General features: G+C 37.2%; 1 protein-coding gene across 1 annotated transcript; it reads left to right on the top strand.

Moving 5' to 3' along the window:
• The first annotated feature begins 764 nt into the window (after window positions 1-764).
• On the top strand, window positions 765-25,797 carry LOC113118011 (calpain-1 catalytic subunit-like). Its single transcript, XM_026286866.1, has 21 exons — window positions 765-1,037; window positions 2,317-2,386; window positions 8,406-8,524; window positions 11,295-11,428; window positions 11,653-11,824; window positions 12,962-13,045; window positions 13,539-13,624; window positions 13,738-13,815; window positions 14,516-14,691; window positions 15,038-15,297; window positions 16,003-16,014; window positions 16,122-16,330; window positions 16,451-16,487; window positions 16,599-16,673; window positions 16,770-16,834; window positions 18,836-18,851; window positions 19,327-19,395; window positions 19,702-19,780; window positions 19,893-20,009; window positions 22,780-22,832; window positions 24,177-25,797. The coding sequence occupies exons 1-21, from the start codon at window positions 852-854 to the stop codon at window positions 24,201-24,203; spliced, it is 2,124 nt and encodes a 707-aa protein (XP_026142651.1). The 5' UTR covers window positions 765-851; the 3' UTR covers window positions 24,204-25,797.
• Window positions 25,798-25,983: the final 186 nt, after the last annotated feature.

The raw sequence follows: 25,983 nt of genomic DNA on the forward strand, positions 1-25,983 counted from the left end.
GTAAAACATAACTGGTAAGAAATTGGCATTAATGTGTTCATTTAGAATAACAATCCACAACTTAGAACTCAACTGAGAACTAGAACTGTGAGACTGAGGGTAGTGGCTTGCAGTGCCATCTAGTGATGAAAGTGTTATTTCACGCGCACAGACACACACACTTAGCTATCTAAAAGCGAACATTACATAGACTTCTATTGTTTTAAAATACAGATAGTTATACACTTTTTACCCTAAACCCACCCCTACCCCTCACAGCATTTTTTTTTTTTTTTTTTTTTTGCATTTTTGCGTTTTTACAGTTAATTTTAAACTAGTTTTACGAATGAGGACGTCCCCAAATGGAGGTTTTGGCCGATTTTGTTAGGTTTTGTACAAATTTGTCACCAAAATATTAAGTAGGTACACGCTCGCACGCACACACATTTATAACAAAAGTTCATTTTTGTTTAATTTAAATTCCTTTTAAAATTAAAAAAGGGCGTTAGATTCTGAGACACGCATGCACCTATATATATATATATATATATATATATATATATATATATATCCCAAAATATTCAGCAGTGACTGATTTGGTATCGAAGCCACATTATTGCTAATAATAGACAAATTATCTAAATATTAACAGCAAGTCTAATTTACATCAAGTATCAGTCGATGTAGCCCAGCTATTGAATCTACTCGTACATTAGCAGACGTCTCAAGTTTCTACGCCTCCCAGGGGCAGTAAACTTGAGAGGGTGGGAATGGGATGGGATGTGCTGCTCCAAACTTTTCTGAAGTTCAGAAACTTTAGCACAGCCTGTGACAGCACTATCGCATCTGATCATCGCTGCTGATTTGAAGAGATGTCTGAGCTAGGCTCCATTGACAATCCGGTGAAGTTTAAAGATCAAGACTATGACGCCCTGCTGCAGAAGTGCCTCAAATCTGCGTCTCTCTTCTCTGACACGGTGTTTGCAGCGAACCAAAGCTCCCTCGGTGTTCCAGTGGATCCTGATCCTAAAAAGGCAGTGAAGTGGCTGCGCCCAAAGGTAACTTCACAAGTTAGGTTACTTACTACAGTGAGAATAGGCTTTTTTATTGTCAGTATAATATTTTTCTTTTTTCCAGAAAGAATGCCGTGATTTTACAGCAAATTCAATTGGTAACAGTGTATAATAACATTTATCGGTAACACTTTAGAATAAGGTTCCATTAGTTAATGTTAGTTAATGTATTAATTAACATGAACAAACAATGAATAATACATTTATTAATGTATTTATTAATCTTCGTTAATGTTAGTTAATGAAAATACAGTTATTCATTGTTAGTTCATGGTAATTCACAGTGCATTAACTAATGTTAACAAGCACAACTTTTGATTTAAATAATGCATTAGTAAATGTTGAAATTAACATGAACTAAGACTTATAAATGCTGTAGAAGGATTGTTCTTGCTTAGTTCATGTTAACGAAAGTAGTTAACTAACATTAACTAATGGAACCTTATTCTAAAGTGTTACCCATTTATCAAAATCATTTTGACAATATTTGACAATAAGAAACATCAGAAAGTGAAGTAGAAAGCAATAATTTTCATTGAACACCAGTAAAGTCATTAAAGGTGATGTTTGCACCACAAGGGAAAATTACATTATTGAGTGGCGATCAAGCATAAAAAAAATGTTTATGGGGAAATCATAATTGCAATCTGCATTGTACTTTTCCACCACTTTCTGGCAATTCTTTTTTAAATTGAATTACAGTTGAAGAATATCACTAGAAAACACAGAAGCAAGTAAAATTACATAAAACAAAAAATTTAACTTGATGAAAACAAAAAAATAAAGCCTCAGCCTGTATTTTCTCAAAATCAGTCAATGATTAAGATATATGTTTTTAATTGGTTTAAAAATACTCCAAAAATTTAAATTCTCTCATAATCTACTCGCCCTCATGCCATTCCAAACCTGTATGAATTTCTTTTGGCTGCTGAGCACAAAAGAAGATATTTTGAAGAATGTTGGCAGCTAAAACAGTTTTGGTTCCAAGTCAATAGGAACTGAAACAGTTGAGATATTCTTCCAAATATTTTCTTTTGTGTTCCACAGAAGACAGAAATGCACACAGATTTGGAATGACAAGAAGGCGAGTAAATGATGAAAAAAATTTCATTTTCTTGGTGATTTATTCCTTTAAGACAAACCGACCCTGAACCTGTATAGTTCTTGCATGTGTTTTCAGATGTTCCCATCAGCGCATCACATGTACTTGCAAATAGTTTTTGGCTCACACCCATCTTTCTTCCCCACCTCTCCCCCTCTTCAGGAAATCACAAGTAATGCTGTCTTTGTTGAGGGCACCATGGGCACCACCGATATCTGCCAGGGCCAGCTGGGTGAGTGTACGCCCGTGTTAGCGCACGGTTGTTCATATTTTATGCCAGGATAATGGGATAACGCCTTACTGCACTTGTCAGAAACCAAATCAGCTGAATGCACCCTCAAGGCATGAGCACTATCGGTGAAATATCCGTATTTTGGCAGTGCTCCCACTATTCCTCTCCTTATCATGCAGATGCCCTCCCCCGATCCTCTTCCACCCAGATCTTCCTCATCATGGTTAATGTACTATCCCAATCCTGCCCCTGTAGCCTCGAGACACTGCGCTGATCTCAGAGCCTCCTGCAGAGTCTCTGCTGAGAGATGCAACATGGAGCCGCCGCAGGCAACTCACATCAAAAACATGACAAATTTACTAGAGACAGGGAGGGATGAAAGCAGAGGGAAGAAGGAGGGAGTGTGAGGACGGATTGGCATCATCTGTACACCCCTCCCTCTCCCACCCCCCATTTCCACCCACATTTTTGTGCACAGCGGGTATTGTTTTATTGTTTTGCCTTGCCCCTCTCGCTTCCTTTCTACATATGGCGTTGATTTGGTGTTGATGGAAAGTGTTTTCTTTGACGTGGAATGCTGGCGAGATGGTCAGCTGTATTCTAGTTAAGTGTCTCCAAACCTTTTTTGTCTTACGTACCCCTATGAGAAAGGGTCAGGTACCCCTTTATCAACACCAGGCTAGAAATTTGCACCTTTTCAACTTATATCAAACATGCCAAGTAAAATCGTAATTCAATTAAGAGTCAACGAAATGTGAAACATCTTTGTTACAGAAATAGATGTATTTAAATCCATAAAAAAATTTGAGTTCAGTGTTTATTTGTGACCACAAAACCAGTTATAAGAGTCAATAATTTGAAATTGAGATGTAAACATCAAATCATATGAATAAATAAGCTTTCCATTGATGTATGTTTATTAGGATAGGAGAATATTTGGCCGAGATACAACTGTTTGAAAATCTGGAATCTGAGGGTGCAAAAAATCGAAATATTGAGAAAATCGCCTTTGAAGTTGTCCAAATTAAGTCCTTAGCAATATCATTTTGACCCATATATTTATTGTTTGCTGTTGCTACAAATATATCATGCTACTTATGACTGCTTTTGTGCTCCAGGATCACATTTACTATGCATTTTGATGCATGCACCATAGCAAAATCTGTGCCTGTGCCTACACTCTAAAAACTGCTGGGTTGAAAACAACCCAATTTGGGTTATTTTGACAACCCAGCGCTGGGTCAAAAAGGGACGAACCCAGCGCTGGGTTGTTTTAACCCAACCAGTTGGGTTATCATATTTAACCCAGCCTGCTGGGTTGCCTTTTTTATGGTTTAAAATGACTATATTGCAGGGTTTAAAAAAACAGAGCGGGTGTTTTTTTTATCACTGTATTTCAGAAGGAAAACTACTGTATTTAGAAAATGTTCGATATCATTTCGCATGTGCTTGATAAGGCAGCGTTTGTGAGCTCAGCACCGCTCTGCAGCCGTTACCGGAGAAACCTACCTCTCCCGCTCTTAGCGCCTCCTGCTGGCAGAAAATAAACTCGCAGAGTGCAGCCAGGGAAACAATGCATTTCTACGTTAAAATTAACCCAAATTGAGCTAGGCATTAAACCTACAAATGTTGTTCATTTTAAATATCACTTTTACACACAAATAATAATTACCAAAAGGAAAATATTTATTAAAAACAAGAGAAAAGTCAAAAAGTAACATGTTAGAAGAAATGCAGAAAAGGATGGCATTAACAGCTACAGAGTTCATAAACAAAGCATTGAACATTTGATGAATATAACTTAAGATCAAATTGGACCTTGTTCAATTGTATATATTGTATAAAAATATACGAAAACACATACAATAAATTTACAATTAGTTAGTTTTTTTTCCAACTATTCTGGCATGACAGTACACAAATAAATCACAACATTAACTTTGATATTATAACCTTTAACAGACGCATGTGTGTGTGTGTGTGAAAGAATGTGAGCAGGTGTATGAATGACAGAGTGTAAACTTTTCTACTAAACAACACAGAAAAAGCATTTAACTTTTTTTTTTTAACAAATTATACACTTACAGTTTGCTTCATAGTCCATGAATACAGATCATGCATCACAGTCAATTTTCATGATCTCTTTAGCATAACTGATGTAATCATGAAGAAACCCCATCAGCACAGCATGTGACATCTTCTACATCATCCAGGGCAGCGTCCTCCTTTAAAACCACCGCTGTTTAGGGGAAAGAAGATTCTCCTCTCTGACCAGCATTCATCCCAGTCACCGCCTGTTCTTCATCAGTGGCCTAAGAGAAACACATTTGAAAAAATTAAACATTTAATTAAACCATCCATTTTCAGGTAGAGGTGTATTCACATCCGTAAGGATAGGTAAATAATCTGTGTTAAAGTTTCAACACTTTGTGTGGTTGTTTAATGTCTCAGTCCACCACAGCTCTCATGAAGTCTATAATGGCAGCACTAGTGTGAGGACATGCGATATTGTTTGAATAAATATTGCTTTCAGAAAGCTTCTTTACTGAAACATTAAAACAGACATGACATTCACATACCTCACAATATTCATGTACATGGAGGGCTGCTCTTCAAACCGTTAGTTCACCAAATAATTAAAATGTTCATAATTTACTCTCCCCATGTTTTTCCACTCATACAAACTCTGTTCATTTTATGGAAAACATATGAATATATTTAATATTCTCTTTTTGTGTCCTCCATTGCTGGTCTGGGAGACCAATATTTTATTATGAACATACATGTTTGCTATCATATAATTTAAGATGTATTCATATATAAATATCAGAATGTACTTCTACAATAACTCTATATTTATGAAGCTTGAAAATACTGATTATCTAAACTATAAATGGATTAACAAATATTATGAGAAAACTAAAAATATATTAATTTATTTTGTAAAGACAGACAAAAGTCTTATAGGTTTGGAAGGCAAGTAGGGCAAGTAAATGATTTTTTGTGTGAACTTTACCTCTAAGAGCGAAGACCAAGAATAATGACTCTCCAAATCAGACAACTCCAAAGTTGGTTTGAGTTCTGCAATAAAAAACACAGACATCAATGGTCTTAATGAAATGAGCACATAATCACACTGTTGTTGCATCAAAATGTGAAGTAAACTGGCAGGAGACAACAGAAAAATTTATTTTCTAAAAATAACTTACATAAAATCTCAAGGGAATGATGATCTCCCATGTCTCTTGCTTTTAACATCTACAAAAACAAAAAACAAACATTATTTTACTCTTAGTAAAAAAACAACAACTGATAACATGAAATTATGAAGTTTACTTGCCTTAAACGATCTTTCCCTCTCTTCAGAAGAAGCTGAGAAAACCTCCTCCTCACACAAGCAGACTTCTGTGTCCTTAACTCCAGTTAGTTTGAGTTCTGCAAAGAGGGGCATCAATGGTTTCAATAAAATATTAACATATACATACATACATATATAAAATCAAGTTAACAGGCAGGACACAACAGAAACATAAATTTTCTAAAATTCTATAATTTAACTTACATCAGTCTCAAAAGAATGAAGTTATCTTGTCTCTGGATTTCAACATCTAAAAAAAACACACACATTATTTTAGTCTTAGTAAAAATAAAGATAACTTGATGTTATTCTGAAGTTTACTCTCCTTAAACCGTCTGTCTCTCTCTTCAGAAGAACACCTCCTCCTCATCCTCACACAGGTCTGTGACTCCTCACACAAACAGCTTCTGTGTCTTTAACTCTCAGCGCGAGGACAATGAAGACAGGAGCTGGACAAGTCTGAAACATTACATGTAAAACATACTTTTAACAGTTACCACTTCAACAGCCTCAAAATAATTATGCTAGTCTTTACTACACAATGCCGTTTCCTTTAGGAGACAAACATACATTCAGTTTAACCGCGAAAAAAAAAAGACAAATTCACATGAGCGTAACCGTGACCATAACCGTCTGTTAACGCCTCAAAGAGAACAGATAATGTAAAATCTTATGTAAATATGACAAAATACATTCACAGACGTTATATTAAAAGTACATCCTCCGTTCAGTAACGTTACATGAGGCAGTTAAGACCTCCGTGTCTGAGGCGAAAACCGCGTCCGTTTTTTTTATATAACGTTAGATATAACGTTAAGCTCCTTTGTTTCCGCCTTTCATAAAACCTTCCGCCTTTCATACAACCGGGTAAACAATAAAAGATAACTTTACATTTTGAATATTTAACGTTACTTACCATAGTCTTTCACTCGCTTCTCGCTTCTATCACGCTGAGAAAATGGCGGCTGCTCGCACTGGAGAGACGTACGATTTTGACGTGACGTGCGTGCTCTCCTTCACGTCCGCGTCCTCAACCCACCCCCGCTGGGTTAAAAAAGATAGTTATTTTCAACCCAAACTTGGGTTAAAACATCCCAAAGTCCTATCCAACGGCCTCAACCCAGCAGTTGGGTTGAAAAAACAACCCAGCGTTTTTTAGAGTGTATATATATATAAAATATATAAGCATTTACATATTTGGCATAAAGCATATTGCAATGTTTATTATCTCCGAAATTAGTCCAACTCACTCATTAGACAATTTCCCATTCATGTTTCACCTTTGTATATTTTGAAAATGGCTTCTATTACAATTAAGATGCCATTCACACCAAAATGGAAATGGAATTCAGAAATGACCTTTAAATACGGCACCCTCCTCTGAATCTGCTCTTTAAAGCACTTTAAAAAATGTTTTATCAAATTGTGTCTTATATTTCGAAGGCTGCACCCTTTAGAGGTCGTATTTGTTAGAAGCATAGATCAAAAGTGGAGCTCAAAACACACCCAAAAATACAAGGAATGCTGAAACGCACACAAACATGTCCACTTCTCCACAGACACCTTCCATCTCAAGTTTTTGAACAAAATGCATTCTATATGACTGGCCGCCCTACACATTTTTGCATTCCACACTGCTGCTTTTCCTTTGTTTTTTTGTGTTGTTTTTTTATGTACACATGCAAACTGACACATTTGACCATTGCGTTTTTATCTTTTGTACAGTCAGAAATTTACGACTGGCCTAAAGCAGACTTGTTACATCATACCATTATTCTTGTGCTTTGTTCACATAAAGCATCAAAGCAGTAATTTACTGGTAATGCCACAGCTTCTCATTCCAGAAAACTGCCAAAACTAGTTTACCAGTGTTTCTCAAAAGGTCCTGTCCACACATGATCTTTAAATGGTAATTTATCATTAATTTTCTGGAAAGGGCTGACTCCCTTTTGTATCCCTCAAGAATACAATGCAATTTAAGGGGTATCCCTAGATACTTGAGTGGCAATACCAAACAATATCCTTGTCACGGCAACATTTTGCTGTCATTTATTGCGAAATCCAACATTTCTGAGTTGTAAAATGCGCATGCAAAGAACTGAGGGCCTCTTGCATCAAAGCAGGCAGATCTTTGCTTAAATCATGAAGTGTGCATTTGCCACTCAGGATTTGGATGGCCTCTCTAAATAATATATGAACATCGCAAAGCATCACTAAATAATCTATACACAACACGTGGAAATAATCTCATTTGAATGGAAATCTGCCCAACAATTCCTCATTCTTAGCACTTCAAGCAGAAATTTTTATTATTTGTTTTCAAGTGGCTTTCCACATCAACATATCCAGCCAGTTTGCTTCATTTGAAGATTAATTGGATGTGCTCCATACTAGAGCTGTGTTTGGTGTCATTCCTATGGGAGCTGCTGCGTTAAGTGTGTTTTTTATGAAGTGCCCCATTACGATTTCCCCCACACGGGGCAAACGAACAGCTGTTACCTGTTACAGAGGAATGTCCCCATGCCGGAGACAGACCGCATGTCTCCTGCTTCTTCAAAGCCAGAATTTCCACTTTTCTGTTTGAGGCTGTGGTCATATGTCCTAAATACTGATGTAATTGATGTGTTGTGTAACACAGCCTGTCACCGTGTCTTGCTACAGGTAACTGCTGGCTGTTGGCGGCACTGTCCTGTCTCACCATGCACCCGACTCTGTTTGTGAGAGTGGTTCCATCTGGACAAAGCCTGAGTGAATCCTACGCTGGCATCTTTCGTTTTAGGGTAAGGGGGAACGGGAAACCTAGATTAAAAACAATAATTACCAGACAATTTATGAGGTTATTCTTTAGAAGTCATACAATACGTCATGTTTTTCCATACACAATTGCTATTAAATCTTAAATTCAACTGAGATTAGTAAATAAAAGATGCATGGGGAAAGCTTAAAATAAATCATTGGTCCATTTTTATAGTCTAAGTGGGGGTCTGTGAGCGAGTCGAACCCGTCCAGAATTTATAACCTTGTTTTGAATGTCTTCTGTGTAATTATGTATCTGGATTTACCTCTAGCTGGAGATGTAACACGTCGAAGGGAATGGTAATTAGAATCATTCTTCTTCGACCTTACCATCCCGAACAGCTGAGGCTTTTTCCAGAAGCAGCTCCCGTCATCTTCCTTTTGTCCCGATGACATGTACATCCACTTGCCCCTCCCCCTTTAAACACGCACCACATTGGCACAGATGATCATAATTCGGTTGTCTGTTTTTCATTCACAGAGAAGGAACATTGCATTTCGGTTTGTTCCAGTGTTGTGTTTTTGTTGCAGAACCCTTCAAAATCAGCTTTTACCCTCTAGCTACTATTCATTTGGTCCACCAATGAAAGTGACATAGTATGGCGACCCATACTCAGAATTCATGCTCTGCATTTAACCCATTCTAAGTGCACACACACAGTAGTGAACACACACACACACACAGTGAACACACACCAGGAGCAGTGGGCAGCCATTTATACTGCGGCGCCCAGGGAGCAGTTGGGGTTCAGTGCCTTGCTCAAGGGCACCTAAGTGAAGATATTGCCGGCCCGAGACTCAAACCCACAACCCTAGGGTTAGGAGTCCAACTCTCTAACCATTAGGCCACGACTTGAACTGATTGGAACCATAATGGTCAGTTAAATCCAAAGTTTGGAATGACCACACCCCTTAAAATTATCCTATAGTTGTAAACTCTCATGTATCAGTGCTTGCCTACAAAATTTCAACAATTACTGATAATAAGAAAAAAAAAAACAGATAAGACCAGAATAGTCTTTATTTTGTCCACCCCTCAGGAATCCGGTCAGCCTTGTAATTAAGCAGAAACCACTAGAGAGAGAGAGAGAGAGAGAGAGAGAGAGAGAGACATTTAAAAAAGAAAGCTGTGCTTATAGTGGTAGCCTGAAAAAAAAAAAGAGGCCCACTGTGAGGCTCTAGGCAACATGAAAGTAAACTGATTAATGAAAGAATGAAGGTGGGTGGAGTTTGTTCATCTAATTCTGCCAATCACATCACAAGTGTATACAGAGCGCAAATTACAGGGGAGTTTTGGGGGGAATCTCACCTAGCGTTTTGATAGGGGCTAATGGTGACAAAAGACAAATTGTGTTCATAAAACTACTGGCAGATATTACTGAATGAACTATCCTTTTAAATAAGTTCTGTCACCTTTCTCTTCTCAATTACAGGCTGTTGTATATAATGAGCCCTTTCTAAATACGTGGTATATATATATGATAAATAAGCCACATTTTGCTCACCTACACTTCAGGGTCTCTTTTTCTGAAGCGCAAAGTGACGAATGAACCACTGTGTGTGTAATTATTGCTGCAATGCTATTTGTTTCAGAGAGTTCACCTTGACAAAGCATGCAATAAAACAAGCCACTACAGCTCTCGTGGCATGTGCTGTTATGTGCTTGGTTGTAAACTAAGTGTAAGCTTGTGAGATAACAGCACAGTTAATTAAACAATCATAACATATTAGCACTGAAGAGCTCTTATTGAAGGTTGTGAAGCGTTATGTAATTGTTATGGCATTCTCATCATATAATTATCTTCTGCCTGATATAGTATTACATTCAGAGGCTAAACAGCTATGCGCAACATGACTTGACCTGATCCAGGAGGGTTAGAGAGGATAGGAAAGAAAGAAGACACATCTAAAATGGAGTGACAGGAGAGAAATGAGAGGCCTGTTGATTGGTGGATGGTTCCTGAAATGTTTAGACTTGTTACTGTAGCCCAAGGACATGGTCACAGACACATGGATATACACATGGAGCTACCTGCAGGCCAACAGGTCCAAACCTGCCTGTCTAACATCCCATAAAGTCTTTAAACTTCACATTTCAGGGGTCATTCGTACAGTTTTTATTACTTTAACGTGTTTACACCAAAACATTCAGCATTTAGTTCCCCATGACTATTTTCCACCGTTTTTGCTGCTGTGCCTTTATGGCTCTTTGGTAAATTAAAGTGTACTACCATGTAGAAGTTGTTTTGTATGTTTGTTTTGTTTTTTGAAAGAAATTAATACTTGTATTCAGCAAGTATGAATTAAATTGATGAAAAGTGGACATTTATAATGTTACAAAATAATTTTATTTAAAAAAAAAAAATGCTGAATCATCTGACACTAAAGACTGGAATAAAGTATGCTATCAAAAGAATAAACAACATTTTTAAATATACTGAATTAGAAAATTGTTAAATGTTAATTTTTACTGCATTTCTGGTCTATTTAATACAGCTTTGGTGGGCATAAGAGACATAATATATATATATATATATATATATATAATTTAAAAATTCCCCTCTTTTATTGATATATTTTCATACAATGTACATTTAGTACATTGACCCATTTTAAACAGAGGAAATTTACTGCAAAACCGTGACGGATACAGAACAGTAAAACAGACCACTTTTTTGGGGTACATCTACACCCAGAAGTGCTTGTATAAGAGCATATGTAACCCTGTTCTCTCTCTATGTGTGTGTGGTGCAGTTCTGGCAGTATGGTGAGTGGGTGGAGGTGGTAGTGGATGACAGGCTGCCTGTGAGAGAGGGCCGTCTGCTTTTCAGCTACTCTCGCACCACCAACGAGTTCTGGAGCGCCCTGGTGGAGAAAGCTTATGCCAAGTCAGTTCCAGCATATGTGTCCTTGACTGTTCATTAGTGACACCGCTCACGTGAAGGCCATTGTTCATTTGTGTTATTTAAGGACTGATATTTTTGAAAAAAAAACATGCAGTTGTGAAAAATAATCAGATGCATTTCATAGATGTAGAATAATTCATGTGAAATCACGCTAACCAATAGAAGCCAATTAGTAATATTTTATATGTGTCTGTCTGTTCTTAAAGGCTGATTGGATCTTATGGCAGTCTGAAAGGGGGAATTATCTCAGAAGGAATGGAGGATTTTACGGGGGGCATTGCCTACTCCCTCCCAGTGTCTTCTCGGCCCCCACGCATGTTCTGGAGGGCCATGACTGCTGCCCTCGCTAGGAGCAGCCTGCTCAGCTGCTTCATACATGTATGGACCCATACACACACAGACACAGTGACGCATACACACACAAACACTACCATTTAAATGTTTAGGGTCAGTAAGATTCTCTCTTTTTTAAAGGGTTACACCACCCCAAAATGAAAATGTTGACATTAATCACTTACCCACCATGTCGTTCCAAACCCGTAAAAGCTTTGTTCGTCTTCAGAACACAATTTAAGATATTTTGGATGAAAACTGGGAGGTTGTGACTGTCCCATAGACTGCCAAATAAATCACACAGTCCAGGTCCAGAAAAGTATGAAAAGCATTGTCAGAATAGTCCTGTACAATCAGTGGTTCAACTGTAATTCTTTGGGACAGTTAAAAGCCTCCTGGTTATATCCCAAATATCTTAAATTGTGTACCAAAGATGAACGAAGCTTTATGTGGGGAAAGTGATTAATGAAAATATTTTCATTTTGGAGTGGAGTATCATTAAGAGTTTAACGTCAGGTTCTTTCATTACACTCTAGATGTTGCAGGCTGATGGGTCCCTAACACAAACTAATGATATTCACAGCATTAAACTATTCATGTTGCATATGCAGCCAATAAGCTCACTGCTTTAAATTTAAATCACTGCATTAAATCACGTTAGCATTCACTAGAGCAGTTGACAGTACGCTTTCAGAGTTCCTCTGAAACCCTCCACCTCCCCAGCTCCACCTGTATAGATCTGCTACGAGTTATTATACAGTATATTCTAAATTATTTAATGCAAGGATGCATTAAATTAGTTAAAAGTGACATTACAGATGTTTACAATATGACAAAAGATTTCTATTTCACATAAACCTTGAAATTTTTTTTACTTTCTACTCACCACTGTTTTTTTTAAACATTGCATATCAACTATGGTTTCTGAATTATAATGTGACACTGAAGACTGGAGTAATGGCTTTTAAAAATTTAGGAATACATTTAATTCTAGAATAAGTAATGCTGTAAAATGTATTACAACAGAAAATAGGTAAAATTGTGGTAATATTTCACAATATTGTTTTTACTGCTTTTTTGATCAAACAAATGTGCCCTTGGTGAACATAAAAGACATATACAATATAAAATATTCATAACTGTATGCATAATAAACACGCATATATTGTGTTTTGTGTGCAGGCTGCAAGTGTCAAGGAGATTGGCACTGTGACATCAGAGGGTCTTATCAAAGGTCATGCATATGCCATCACTGATACAGATAAGGTATGAATATAACACACACATATACATGATTTCAAAAACATGAACACTGGATGGAGGGATGGGGGGTACTTTATTTTACAGTATTCTTTACTATAGTAAATAATGCAAATTGCATGCAACTAATCCTAAACTAAAACCCTATTCCTGATTCTATCCCTATAGTAAGTAGCACATATTTTTAATTAATATTACTCAGTACTTAAATGTGTGATTACACTTAATAACTACACTTATAAAAATTATAATTACATTTACATGGACACTTTAAAATAAAGTTTACTTTGTTTTTTGGATTGTGAGATTGTGATTTATTTATTTATTAAATTATTAAATGAGGGGCAGATTATGACCTGGGCATTTGATAGACAGTGAATGATTCGTCCAATTAGTGATTTTTAATAGCTTTTGGCAAACATCTCTGTGTGTTAGTGCCCTTGAGAGCCTAATATACACCCCACAGGTTCTCACATGCTCTGTGTGTGTGTGTGTCTAGGTCCAGAGGGCGTCTGAAGAGGTCTTACTGCTGAGGCTGCGTAACCCCTGGGGCTTTGTTGAGTACTGTGGACCCTGGAGTGACAAGTGAGAAAGACCTCAGCAGCTCACTTCTTACCAGAGTTGCATCTCAGGGCTGCTAAAGATTGCACATTTGTGTTTGTGTGTGTGTGTGTGTGTGTGTGTGTGTGTGTGTGCAGGTGTAAAGACTGGGACGTTATAGATAATGCTCAGAAGGCCAGACTTGAGTTGGCGAAAGTTGAAGATGGAGAATTCTGGTGGGTAAATGTACACTGTACACAGCTTTTTCAGACACCTTTGCATAACTCACACAATCACAATTGTATCTTGGGACACGCACAGAAACATTTTATGTCAGACAAATCGTGAAAATAAAGTGACCCAGCAGCACGCTAAAAATATAAACAGGCTGGTCATCAACTGGCGCTGACAGAGACATTGATTTTATCATGGGAGTGATCTCCTCACACACACACACACACACACACACACACACATCTCCATCTCTCGCTATTGTTGAGCACATGCCAAACAGGAATCAATTAAATGCCAAGAATTATATAACACCACTACTAATAATAACTGCCACTGCAGTCAGCGCATCCTTTAATAGGCCATTTAGTTAAAGTGATAGTTAACCCAAAAATGAAAATTCTGTCATTTAGTTGTTCCAAACCTGTATAAGATTTTTTCCCCCTGTTGAACACATTAGAAAATATTTTGAAGAATGTGACCAAACAGTTGACAGCAACCACTTATTTACATAGTACCAAAGTCAATGGCTACAATCAACTCTTTGGTTACCAATATTCTTCAAAATGTCTTCTTTTGTGCTCAAGAGAAGATTTGAAACAGCTTGAGGGCGAGTAAATGGTAACAACATTAACATTTTTGGGTAAAATATCCTTTTAAATCTACCTGCGTCTGTACTTCATAAGCATTTATGTGTTTTTTTAGGATTGGAATAGAAGACTTTTGTCGGCTGTTTAATACAGTGGAAATGTGCAGTGTGAATCCGGACTCTATGTCGGGGGAGGCGAGTGATGACACGGCCACCCCGTCCTGGACACTGAGCTCACATCAAGGCACCTGGGTCCCAATGTGCTCTGCAGGGGGCAGCCGACGATACCCCAGTAATTGCATGTTTATTAACAAATATGTCTGCTTATTATTAGTTAATAAGGTAGTTTTTAAGTTTAGGTATCGTGTAGAATATGGTCATGCAGAATGAGGCATTAATATGTGCTGTAGACATACTTATAAACAGCCAATATGCTAGTAATATGCATGCTAATAAGCAACTAGTAAATAGTGAGAACTGGTCCCTACACTAAAGTGTTGCCTATATAATATTATATTATATTATATTATCTTTAGCATTATCCTATTTGCTCTAAAAATAGTTTTACAGTGTAACTACTTCCTCTGCTTCCTTAGCATGCTTCCTAATCACTTATTCCTCCTATTCAATCCTATTAGGATCTTTTTGGAAAAATCCTCAGTTCCAGATGGTTCTGTCTGAGAAAGATGTGGATGATTATGATTATGGGGAGGATGAAGAAGGGGAGGAAGGAGATGGAGAAGACGATGAAGTAGGTGTAGTGGTGGCTCCTGTGAGCAAGACTGAGAAACCGCGCGAGAGAAAGAAGAAGTGCACGGTGCTGGTGGAGCTTCTCCAGAAATACCGCAGACAGAAAGATCAAGTCAACTTTCTCTACATCGCATTTCACATCTACAAGGCGAGAGAATGTTACATATCACATAAAACTAAAATATGTCTAGAGTCTAGTAGTAATGTATTTGCAGTCTTTAAATTAATCATTTTTAGTGTATAGAGGGATGCATATGACTTGATATTATAAAATTTATATAATCATTAATTAAAATTATAATGAAATGATGCTGAAGACTGGAGTAATGTCTGCTGAAAATTCAGCTTCACCATCACTGGTAAATTACAATTTGAAATATATTGAAATAGGAAATAGCTTCATAAGCAATTATAGTGTAATAATACTTCACAATATTAATGCTTTTACTGTATAACTAATTGAATAAATGCAGACTTTGGGAGCATAAAAGATGTTTTACAGAGACATTTTTAAAAAATCTATAAACTGTAAATACTGTGTGTGTATGTGTGTGTGTGTGTGTCATGTATATATTTGGGGAATCTCATAAATGCACATACAAAAACTGTCACATATGTTGTATTTTGTGTGAAGGCTAATAATAAAAGTATTTCAATAATAAAATCCTAATTATTTAATAATTAAATAGTAAACATTATACATTCAAATGTGGTAGGTGGAAATAAAACATTAGCTCAATTTTATTCTTTGTAAATGTAGCTTTTTTTATTTGCTTAATGCAGATTTAAAATGTATTTTATTATTATTATTATTATTTTCTCTCTTGTCTTACCTCTTCATTCTCTTTTTCAGGTTCCCCCCGAGGTGAGCAACTGAATGAATATCAGCTAGCAGGATTAAAATACAGACAGAAATACAGAAATACAGAAATACAAACACCTGCACACACTTTCACATTTTTCTACCTTTAGCTGCAGGAGAAACCAGCATCTCTGGACCAGCAATTCTTCTCCAACAACAGTGCAGTTGCTCGCTCTGGAAAGTACCGCAGCATTAGGAGCGTGTGGCGGAAGGTGCACCTAGAGCCTGGCAGTTATGTGATCGTACCCTCCACCTACAGGCCCAACCAGCAGGGGGAGTTCTTCCTCCGTGTTTACACCAAAACCGGCAACATACAGGGGTACAAAGAACGAAAAACATCTCGTTTCTATCAGTTCTCTGTTGTGATTCTGGCACAGTGCTGTTTGCAGTATGTCTGTCCAGCGGTTAACCATAAAAAAGTTTCAAATCTGCTTTACAGGTTCCAGGATTTCCCCTGCACCAACAACTACTCTGTGGTAAGACATCAACTGACTCAGATGAGAAAGTAGAACAACTGTCTTTGTGTGCAAATATGATGATATTAAATATTGCTCTCTTTATGTCCATATGTGTTTGTCATACCACAGATGGTTATGTCAAAGCCAGTCTTGCCAGAGGATCAGTTTAGAGTGCAGAAGTGGTTTGATGAAAAAGCTGGATCAGTAAGTCACATTCTACGGTAGAAAAGATTTGTGGGCATCTGATGGATCATTGAAGAAAGCATCTCTACATATGTCTTTATGTTTTTCACTTTCCAGGATGACAGAGTGAATGCTGTGCAGTTCATGAACCTGGTGAACTCAGGTCTGGATGTACACATTTAGCACAAGCTGTCACCACAATGATTGTTCACAATAGTTAAGCAAACATAGTTAATGTTTCACAAATGGCCACAAGGTGGAAGTATTATGTAGCTTCACTTATTATAAAGTTAGGCTAGTGTGATGAGTTCCAGCAGTGTTACTATACATTCATCTAATTGTATGCATGTAGAAGAAAAACAAAAGTAGATAAATACTAGTACTGTATAAAAAATATGGTTATATAATAAAATTGTTTATATAATACAATAATTTATAGTGAAATAAGTTTTATATTTACCTGGAATGGGTCACCATGTGACAATACATGACCCACTAATACATTTGTTTCATACTAAGCAGTATAGTTCAAATATATTACTTTATTTACTGAGATATCACTTGAGACTCACTGATATAAAATGATAATTAAACTATATTTGGAGTACTACTTGTGCACAATGCACATTTCTTGATATTAAGCCTAGAATGTGTTTTAATGTCACTTTTGATGAGGATTTTAGGATCTTTGAATAATATCGGTCTTTAAATGCAAGATATTTAAAGTGTATCTGAAATATACTTAAATGTATCTTTAGTTGGACTACTTCCGCAGAATTAAAGTGCATTAAGTACAAAATTAGTTGTTTCAGTTTTGCAAACTTTAAAGGGTTAGTTCACCCAAAAAGGAAAATTATAACTCACCCTCATGTCGTTCCAAACCCGTGAGACCTCTGTTTATCTTCAGGAACACAGTTTAAGATATTTTAGATTTAGTCCGAGAGCTTTGTCCCTACATTGAAAGTGTGTGTACGGTCTACTATCCATGTCCAGAAAGATAAGAAAAACATCTTCAAAGTAGTCCAGGTCAGTTAGAATTTGTTGAAGCATCGAAAATACATTTTGGTCCAAAAATAACAAAAACGACGACTTTATTCAGCATTGTCTTCTCTTCCAGGTCTGTTATGAGACAAAACACTGCAGTTTAGTGATATCCGATTTCGAACAAATTATTCGATGTAACTGGATCTTTTTGAACCAGTTCACCAAATCGAACTGAATCTTTAGAAACGGTTTGCATCTCTAATACGCATAAATCCACAAATGACTTAAGCTGTTAACTTTTTTAATGTGGCTGACACTCCCTCTGAGTTAAAACAAACCAATATCCCGGAGTAATTCATTTACTCAAACAGTACACTGACTGAACTGCTGTGAAGAGAGAACTGAAGATGAACACCGAGCCGAGTCAGATAACAAACAATAGACTGACTCGATCACGAGTCAAGAACTGGTTGCATCGGTTTTCGGATCACCAGTAGTTCTTTCGGACAGTTCGATTCAATAAACCGGTTGAAGAACGGTTTCCCCGCATTCATAACACTAGCATAGAATCAGTTCAGTATCAATCACTAAAAGAATCAGTTCAGTTCAGACGCTCTGTGTGTTGGTCTGCTTCACACTGAATCACACATGCACAGTATCATCAGCTCCTCGGTTCTCGAATTGGACACATCCGACAGAAACGGTTCTCAGTTCAGTGTGCAACCGGTTCTTGACCTTGAGAATGAGTCAATCTTTTGTCCATTATCTGGCTCGGCTTGGTGTTCATTTTCAGTTCTCTCTTCACAGCAGTTCAGTCAGTGTACTGTTTGAGTAAATGAATTACTCCGGGATATTGGTTTATTTTTTAACTCAGAGGGAGTGTCAGCCACATTAAAAAAGTTAACAGCTTAAGTTATTTGTGGATTTGTGGACCGTTTCAAACGATTCAGTTCGATTTGGTGAACTGGTTCAAGAAGATCCGGTTACATCGAATGATTCGTTCGCGAACCGGATATCACAAACTGCAGTGAGGGCGCTCACAACAGACCCGGAAGAGAAGACAATGCTGAATAAAGTCGTTGTTTTTGCTATTTTTGGACCAAAATGTATTTTCGATGCTTCAAAAAATTCTAACGGACCCTTTGATGTCACATGGACTACTTTGAATATGTTTTTATTACCTTTCTGGACATGGACAGTATCTTTGGAGAAGACGTATCCTTCTTCCACGTAGCGATATTTTTAAGAAATGAATACTTTTATTCAGCAAGGATGCATTAAATTGATCAAATGTGACAGTTAAGACTGTTAAATTGTATTAAAAAAAAATCTCAAATACATGATGTTCTAGCTTTCTAGCAGAAGTTGCATCACCGTTTCCACAAGATGTTAAGCAGCTGTTTTCAACATAATAACCTGAGCAGCAAATCAGCATATATAAAAGATTTTTGAAAAATCATGTGACACAGAACAATTGAGTAATTGCCATCACAGGAATAAATGACATTTGAACATATATTAATTAGAACACAGGTATTGTAATATTACATCACAATATTACACGTTTTACTGTATTTTTTGTATCAAATTAATGCAGCCTTGATGAGAATAAGAGCCATTTAAACAGCAGCATACTATTTTAGTGCCATGTATATTTTTCTTGGTTGATATTCTTAACGGTTGTGTGTAGACTGGTGGCAGAGGCCGTCTGAGCAGAGCTCAAGCAGAGAAGCTGCTCACCTCCCTCCGCAATCTGCAGGTATCTTAGTTCTCATGCGTGAAAAGGTCACTCTCGGCTTTGGCACAGTGTTAGAAAGAGCAGTGAGGACACTGAGAGCTGTGACAATTATCAGGTTGTGTTAGGTTACACGGAGCTCGTCTTGCGCAGGCCAAAAGACCTTGAAATGTTGCTGCTGTTGTTGTTTATTCTGTTTATCAACTCATTTGCCTTAGTGCTCTGTGCCAGTGTCGTATCGGAGCTAAATCCCAAACACTGGCTTCCTTTCAAGAAAACATGGAGAAATTACTGCTTGATATTACACTCCATAATTTTTTTTCTCCTCAGTCTATCTTTTTCCAGTTTGATGAGGATTCATCAGGAACCATGAGTCCGTTTGAGCTCAGTTTGGCTCTGAATGCTGCAGGTGATCACATACATACGCTGTGTCAATATCTAAAGGGACAGTTACAGTCTGTACACTCCTCTGAGGCGCTCACGTTCCCTCTCCCTCGTTCTGTGTCTGTTTCTGCCCTCAGGAGTGGAGTGTGACAATGTTGTGGTACAGTTGTTGTGGGAGAGGTTTGGCGCCGGTGAACAATACCTGCCTTTCAATGGCTTTGTGTCTTGTGTTGCCAGACTGCAGGTGCTCTTTGGTAAGTCCATGAACAGAGTGTTCTTGCTATCCATTTTGCAACACAAAAGTAAGCTTTTTTTCTGTGAATATGTGAGACTTCTGATTCATTGACACTATAGGTGCTAAATAACTAGAAGAAGAATAAAGTATCCAGGTAAAAAAAAAACAGTACACTTCCATAATGTACTTAAAGTGCTCTATTTTCACACACTATTTTTGCACTTCATATATACTAAAAATGATTCTTTAGTACTTCTTAAGATAAACTTAAGTTCATCCAAGTACTCCACTGTGCTATTCTGGGACATCATGAATATGAACTAGAATGTACTTTTAACATACTTTCTCTGTATTTGAAAAAAAAAAATGTGTTTACTCACCACTTGAGTGTAATAGTGTATGAAAGATGGGTTCAAGTTTACTACAAGTTATAATAATGAATAACTAATTATAAAAATGTAAATAATAACTAGTTATAATTTCTATGTTGGTAATATACCAGTCTTGAGAGTTATGTCAGTAAATATGTTAATAGATTTGAAATAGTATGAAATAAATACTAAGTGTAGGGAACTTTAATGCTTTTTTCAGCAAGGATGCATTTAAATTGATCATAAGGGTACATTTTTGAAATGTACATTTATACATCATCTGAAAGCTGAATACATTTTCCATTGATGTATGTTTTGTTATGATAGGACATGAGATCTGAAAATCTGGAATCTGAGGGTGCAAAAGAATATTATGATCGGTTTTGTGTTCCAGGGTCATATAGGCTACTCAGTGATCACTTTATTAGGTACACCTACTTAGATTAAACATAATTCATCCAAAAATGAAAATTCTGTGAGCCTTGAACGTGGTAGTTCTGTTGCTGTCTATGCAGGCTCAGAAAGCTCTCGGATTTCATCAAACAATATCTTAATTTGTGTTCCGGAGATGAGCAAAGGTAATTAATAACAGAATTAAAATTTTTGGGTGAACTATACAAACAGCCAATCGTGCAGCAGCAATTCAATGCATAACAGCATTCACATTTAAATAACATTCAGTTCTAATTCAAACCAACAACTGGAATGAGGAAGAAACACGATCTAAGTGACTTTGACCATAAAATGATTGTTAGTGTGAGACAGAATGGTTTTAATTTCTCAGAATCTGCTGATCTCTGACTGATTGTGCACATCAGTCTGTAGAGAATGTGGGAAAAATGCCTTGTTATTCACAGAGGTCAGAGGGGAATGACCTGAAAGGTTTAAATGGAGAAGAGGGTGGCAGTAACTGAAATAACCAGGCATTACAGCAGTGCTGCAGAAGAGCTCCTCTGAACACACAGCATGTCAGATGTGGCACTGGATGTGCTACAGCTGCAGCGAACCATGGGTTCCACTCCTGTCAGCCAAAAATAGGATACTGAAGCTACAGTGGACACAAACTCCCCAAAACTTGTCAGTAGAAGACTAAAGAGTCCATTCCATCTGTGACATGCAAATAAAGGGGTCAGAGTTTCTCGTAGACAAGTGTGAATCCATCCTGCTGTCAAGTGGGAGGTCCAGGTCTAAAATCTCTGAACATCTTGTGGAAAATTAGGACATTGTGAGGAAAATAACACACAGAATTTAACATTTTAAAGCAATAGTTTACCCAAGAATGCAAATTAGCTGATAATGGACTCACCCTCAGGCCATCCAAGATGAGTTTTTTTTTTTTTTACTTACCATTGGATCCTATGCAGTGAATGGGTGCCGTCATAATGAGAGTTTACACAGCTGATAAAAACATCACAAAAATCCACACTGTTCCAGTGTTTGTAAAACAACAAAACATCAAGACGTTTTTAAACTACAAACCATTGCTTCCTGCTAATATATGATATTTATAACATTCTTTTCTCCTGCAAAGAAGTTATTCTGAATCAGGGAAGAAATATGCACAGATAAAGCACCTTTTATTAGTGAAAACAATCTAAATTAGTTTAATACAAATAAATAGGTAGATTTTGATGTAAAAAGACAACAGGGTTTTCCACTGGAGAAAGAGTTACTATAGATTACAGACTATGGATTATGAATTATGATTACGAATTATGGATTGGGGCAATAACCAAGCAATGGTTTACAGTTAAAATACTTTAATGATGAATTTGTTTCTCACAAACACACTGTTATTCACTTGACGTTTACTGATTGATTAGAATCGTGTGGATTATTGTGATGTTTTTTTCAGCTGTTTGGACTCTCATTCTGACGGCACCCATTCACTGCCAAGGATCCATTGGTGAACAAGTGATGCAATGCTAAATTTCTCCAAATTTGTTCAAATTAGGAAACATCTTTTCATTTTTGGGTGAACAATTCCATCAAGCACTGAAATGCCACTCTTTATATAACACAGAAGCAAGATAATAAAAGATTCACATACATCTCTTTGTATCAATTCAGAAAGAGTTAGAGAACTAAATTGTCTGTTGTTGCACAAACACTACTCATGCTATGAATTACACTTCCTGTATTACTCTTTATTAGAAAAGTGTTCCACTGAATATATGTACCCATTTTGTTATTTATTATTTTTGTTAGCTTGTATTTATGTCATCCCCATTTACATATGGTTATCACAATCTGATTCTAGTGTGAAGGTAAATATAATTGCGTAGCACTGCATCTCATCATGCTGTTTATTGGCATGCCTAAATGCTGTTGAGATGTTCGTGACGTCATTGGCATAGACGTGAGAGTCTGTAAACATGTTAATTGGAAGGATTCAGCTTGCCGATTGTTTCTCCTCAGATCTTTTTGAGTCAGAGACCAGCCCAGAGGTGAAGGACAAGGGCATCAACGCTGTAAGATCTTGTTTGTCAAAATCTGCTCATTTCTTTCTATCTGCTGCACAACCATCTCTAAACACCCTCTGACTAATGTTAAAATGATAAACGCTTTTCCAGCTATAGTCAAGAGAAATTTGATATAAATGTCCTCCACAAAATGTGACATGGGGGAGCAAGGGTGCATTAAATTGATCAAAAGTGATGATAAAGACATTTATAATGTCCCAAAAGATTTCTATTTCAGATAAAAGCTGTTATTTTGATCTTTCTATTCATAAAAGAAACCTGAAAAAAATCTATTCAGCTGTTTTTAAAATAATAATAAAAATAATAAATGTTTCTTGAGCAGCAAATCAGAATATTACAATGAATGCTGAAGGATCTAGAGTAATGATACAAAAAATATACCTTTGAAATCACAGGATTAAATTACATTTTAAAATACATTCATAAAGAAAACCGTTATTTTAAATAGTAGAGATATTTCAAAATTGTATTGTTTTTGCTGTACTTTGGATCAAATTAATGCAGACTTGGTGAACAGAAAAAAAAATAGAACTTTGACTGGTAGTGTATATTAAAAGTGCTGTAGGGAACTTTTGTAAAAAAATATTTTTTACATATTTATTAAACCTTTTATTATGTCCTGACAGTAGAATATGAGACAGATAATCTGTGAAAAAAATCAAGCTCCTCTGGCTCCTCCCAGTGGTCCTATTGCCATTTGCAGAAACTCCATCGCTCCCGGTAAAAAATAACCAATCAGAGCTGCGGTCCGTAACTTTGTTTGTGTTCAGAATGTAGAAAAATGTATATAATAAGCGAGTACACCATGAATCCGTGTTTTTGGCTCGTCCTGAATCACTAGGGTGCACCTATAATAAGTGTTTATATTCGGACTATTTTAGATTGCTTCGGGGGTACCGTGGCGGAGTAACCCAGTACCTTTGTGATTCTTCATAGACATAAACAGAGAGAAGTAGTTCCGGCTATGATGTTCTTCCGCAAGACGCAAGCAGTTCTGTTTATTAACCGCTAGAGCGTCAAAAGTTCCCTACCGCAGCTTTAATTCATTTAAAATAAACCATAAAACACAAAAGACTATTTTTTTTAAATGTTTTGTGCACAGAAGTTAGTGGTCCCCAAAATGTTTTTTCAAAATATGTTTATGTTCCACAGAAGAAAGACATAAAGTCATGCACATTTGGATCAACATAAGTGTAAATAATTGACTAAATGTAAATTTTTGGGAGAACTGTCCCTTTCATGTATCTATAAAATGTATGTATAATCTAAGCATATATTTATTAATAATGTGCCAAGTATGTTTCCTAAGTCATTTCTCTGGTCTTTGTGCAGTGGCTGCTCAAGCTGTTGGCTGTGTGAGCCTGTCCAGACCCGACACCTCAGCGGGACAGACCTGCTAGGCCAAGACTACTCTGACGTCATCCACCTGGGCCTACGTCTCCTACATCTCCTCCTCTTCTATCTCATTTGTGTTCTGCGGACCTTTGCCCTGCAGTTGCTTCCACCCACTCACTGTTCCATCAGTTGGGGTCTATGACCATGTAGGTCATTACCGCCTGGATACAAAACAGACTTTTGCATTTCATCCCCCTCGCCCCACCCTAACACACCTAACACAATGTGTTCGTGTGTGTGTTTGCATTCCGGATAATCAAAACATTTAAATATTTTACTAGAAATATTTTACTTGTAAATGAACCTTCTGTCATCATTTATTCACTCTCATATCCTTCCAAACCCATATGCTTTTATTTCTTCTGTCGAGCACAAAAGAAGATATTTAGTAGGATGTCCAAGCTGCTCTGTTACCAAACGCAATGAAAGTGAATGGTGACCAGGAACAATTGTGAACACCATTCACTTTCATTGTTAGAGAAGCTTGGACGTTCTTCTAAATATCTCCTTTTATGTTACAAAGAAAAAAGTTAGTCATATGCATAAAGAATTCTAGCGCATTTATCCATTTCATTAGCAAAGCTGTCAGTTAATGTTAATTCAGTATGATTTAGCACCAGCAAATATTGATATGTGATTAATCAAAATACCATGCAATTAACTCGATAGAAATTTTGAGTCACTGATTGCTCCAATTATTATCGAGGCTGTTTTTATGTACGTTGAACATTCATATCTGCTTTCATATGCTTTTAATAGTCGAGCAGGACTAATGCATTTAAAGCAGGGGCTTGTTATTATGCTCATGCCTGTAACAAGCAGGCTAATTGCATATTTGTTCATTCATACAGCATGAGTCGTACTTCCTCCTCTACTTTTTTCCCCTCTTAGGGAACATTTATGTATCTCCGCTTAATGTCTTCAAAAGTTGAGAACGTTTTATGCTTCCAAATATAAAAGCAGAATCATAGTCTTTCATCACGGGGCATTTCTATATTAAATTGTTTCTGTGCGTATACCTACACCTCCACACACACACACACACACACTCTCTCACACACACATTGTTCGGGAGAGAGATAGTAGCTGTGGGTATTAAAAGCGATGTCTCAGCAGCCCTGCACGCAGCGGCTCTATTCTTATCGCTCTGACGCCACGCACAGCGTCATCACGCCATCGCTCCCTCCTCCGCTACGCTCTCCCTGCATCCCTCCCTCCAGCTCTCTCTAGTAACTGTCTCATTCTCACAATCTGCTTCCTCCTCCTCGCGTAGCTCGCGTATGCTTGCTCACACACACGCTCGTACGCTATCTGTCCTGCTGCTCCTATTAATAGAAACCTTTGCTCACACAATGCTTCCTCCCTGCCGTAAGGTGACCGAACAGAGGTTGCCCCCAGCAACAGTCCAATCGCCTCTGGAAAGGGCGAGAAAATTCAGGCACGCACGTCCATCATTGCTCTATCAATCACTTCCTCTTCCATAATTTTCCCAGTTACATATTGTACTTTTTATGCTGTAATCCTTTAGTGTGTATGCTTCACTAAAAGCTGCTCTTGACTCGGTTATCCCTGTCTGCCTGTCTTGCTCTCTTGTCTGTGAAGCGAGCCAGAATAATTTTCCAAAAATACCAGGAGAAAGCCATTCCCATTCATCTCGCCAGAAGTATGCAATTTGAAGTCTGCCATCTTTGCTCACGGGCACCCAGTAGGGCTACTTGTTCTTTGGACCATTCACTTGAGCCGC

The sequence above is a fragment of the Carassius auratus genome, chromosome 18 (genome assembly GCF_003368295.1).
Source record: "Carassius auratus strain Wakin chromosome 18, ASM336829v1, whole genome shotgun sequence".
Taxonomy (NCBI): Eukaryota; Metazoa; Chordata; class Actinopteri; order Cypriniformes; family Cyprinidae; genus Carassius; species Carassius auratus.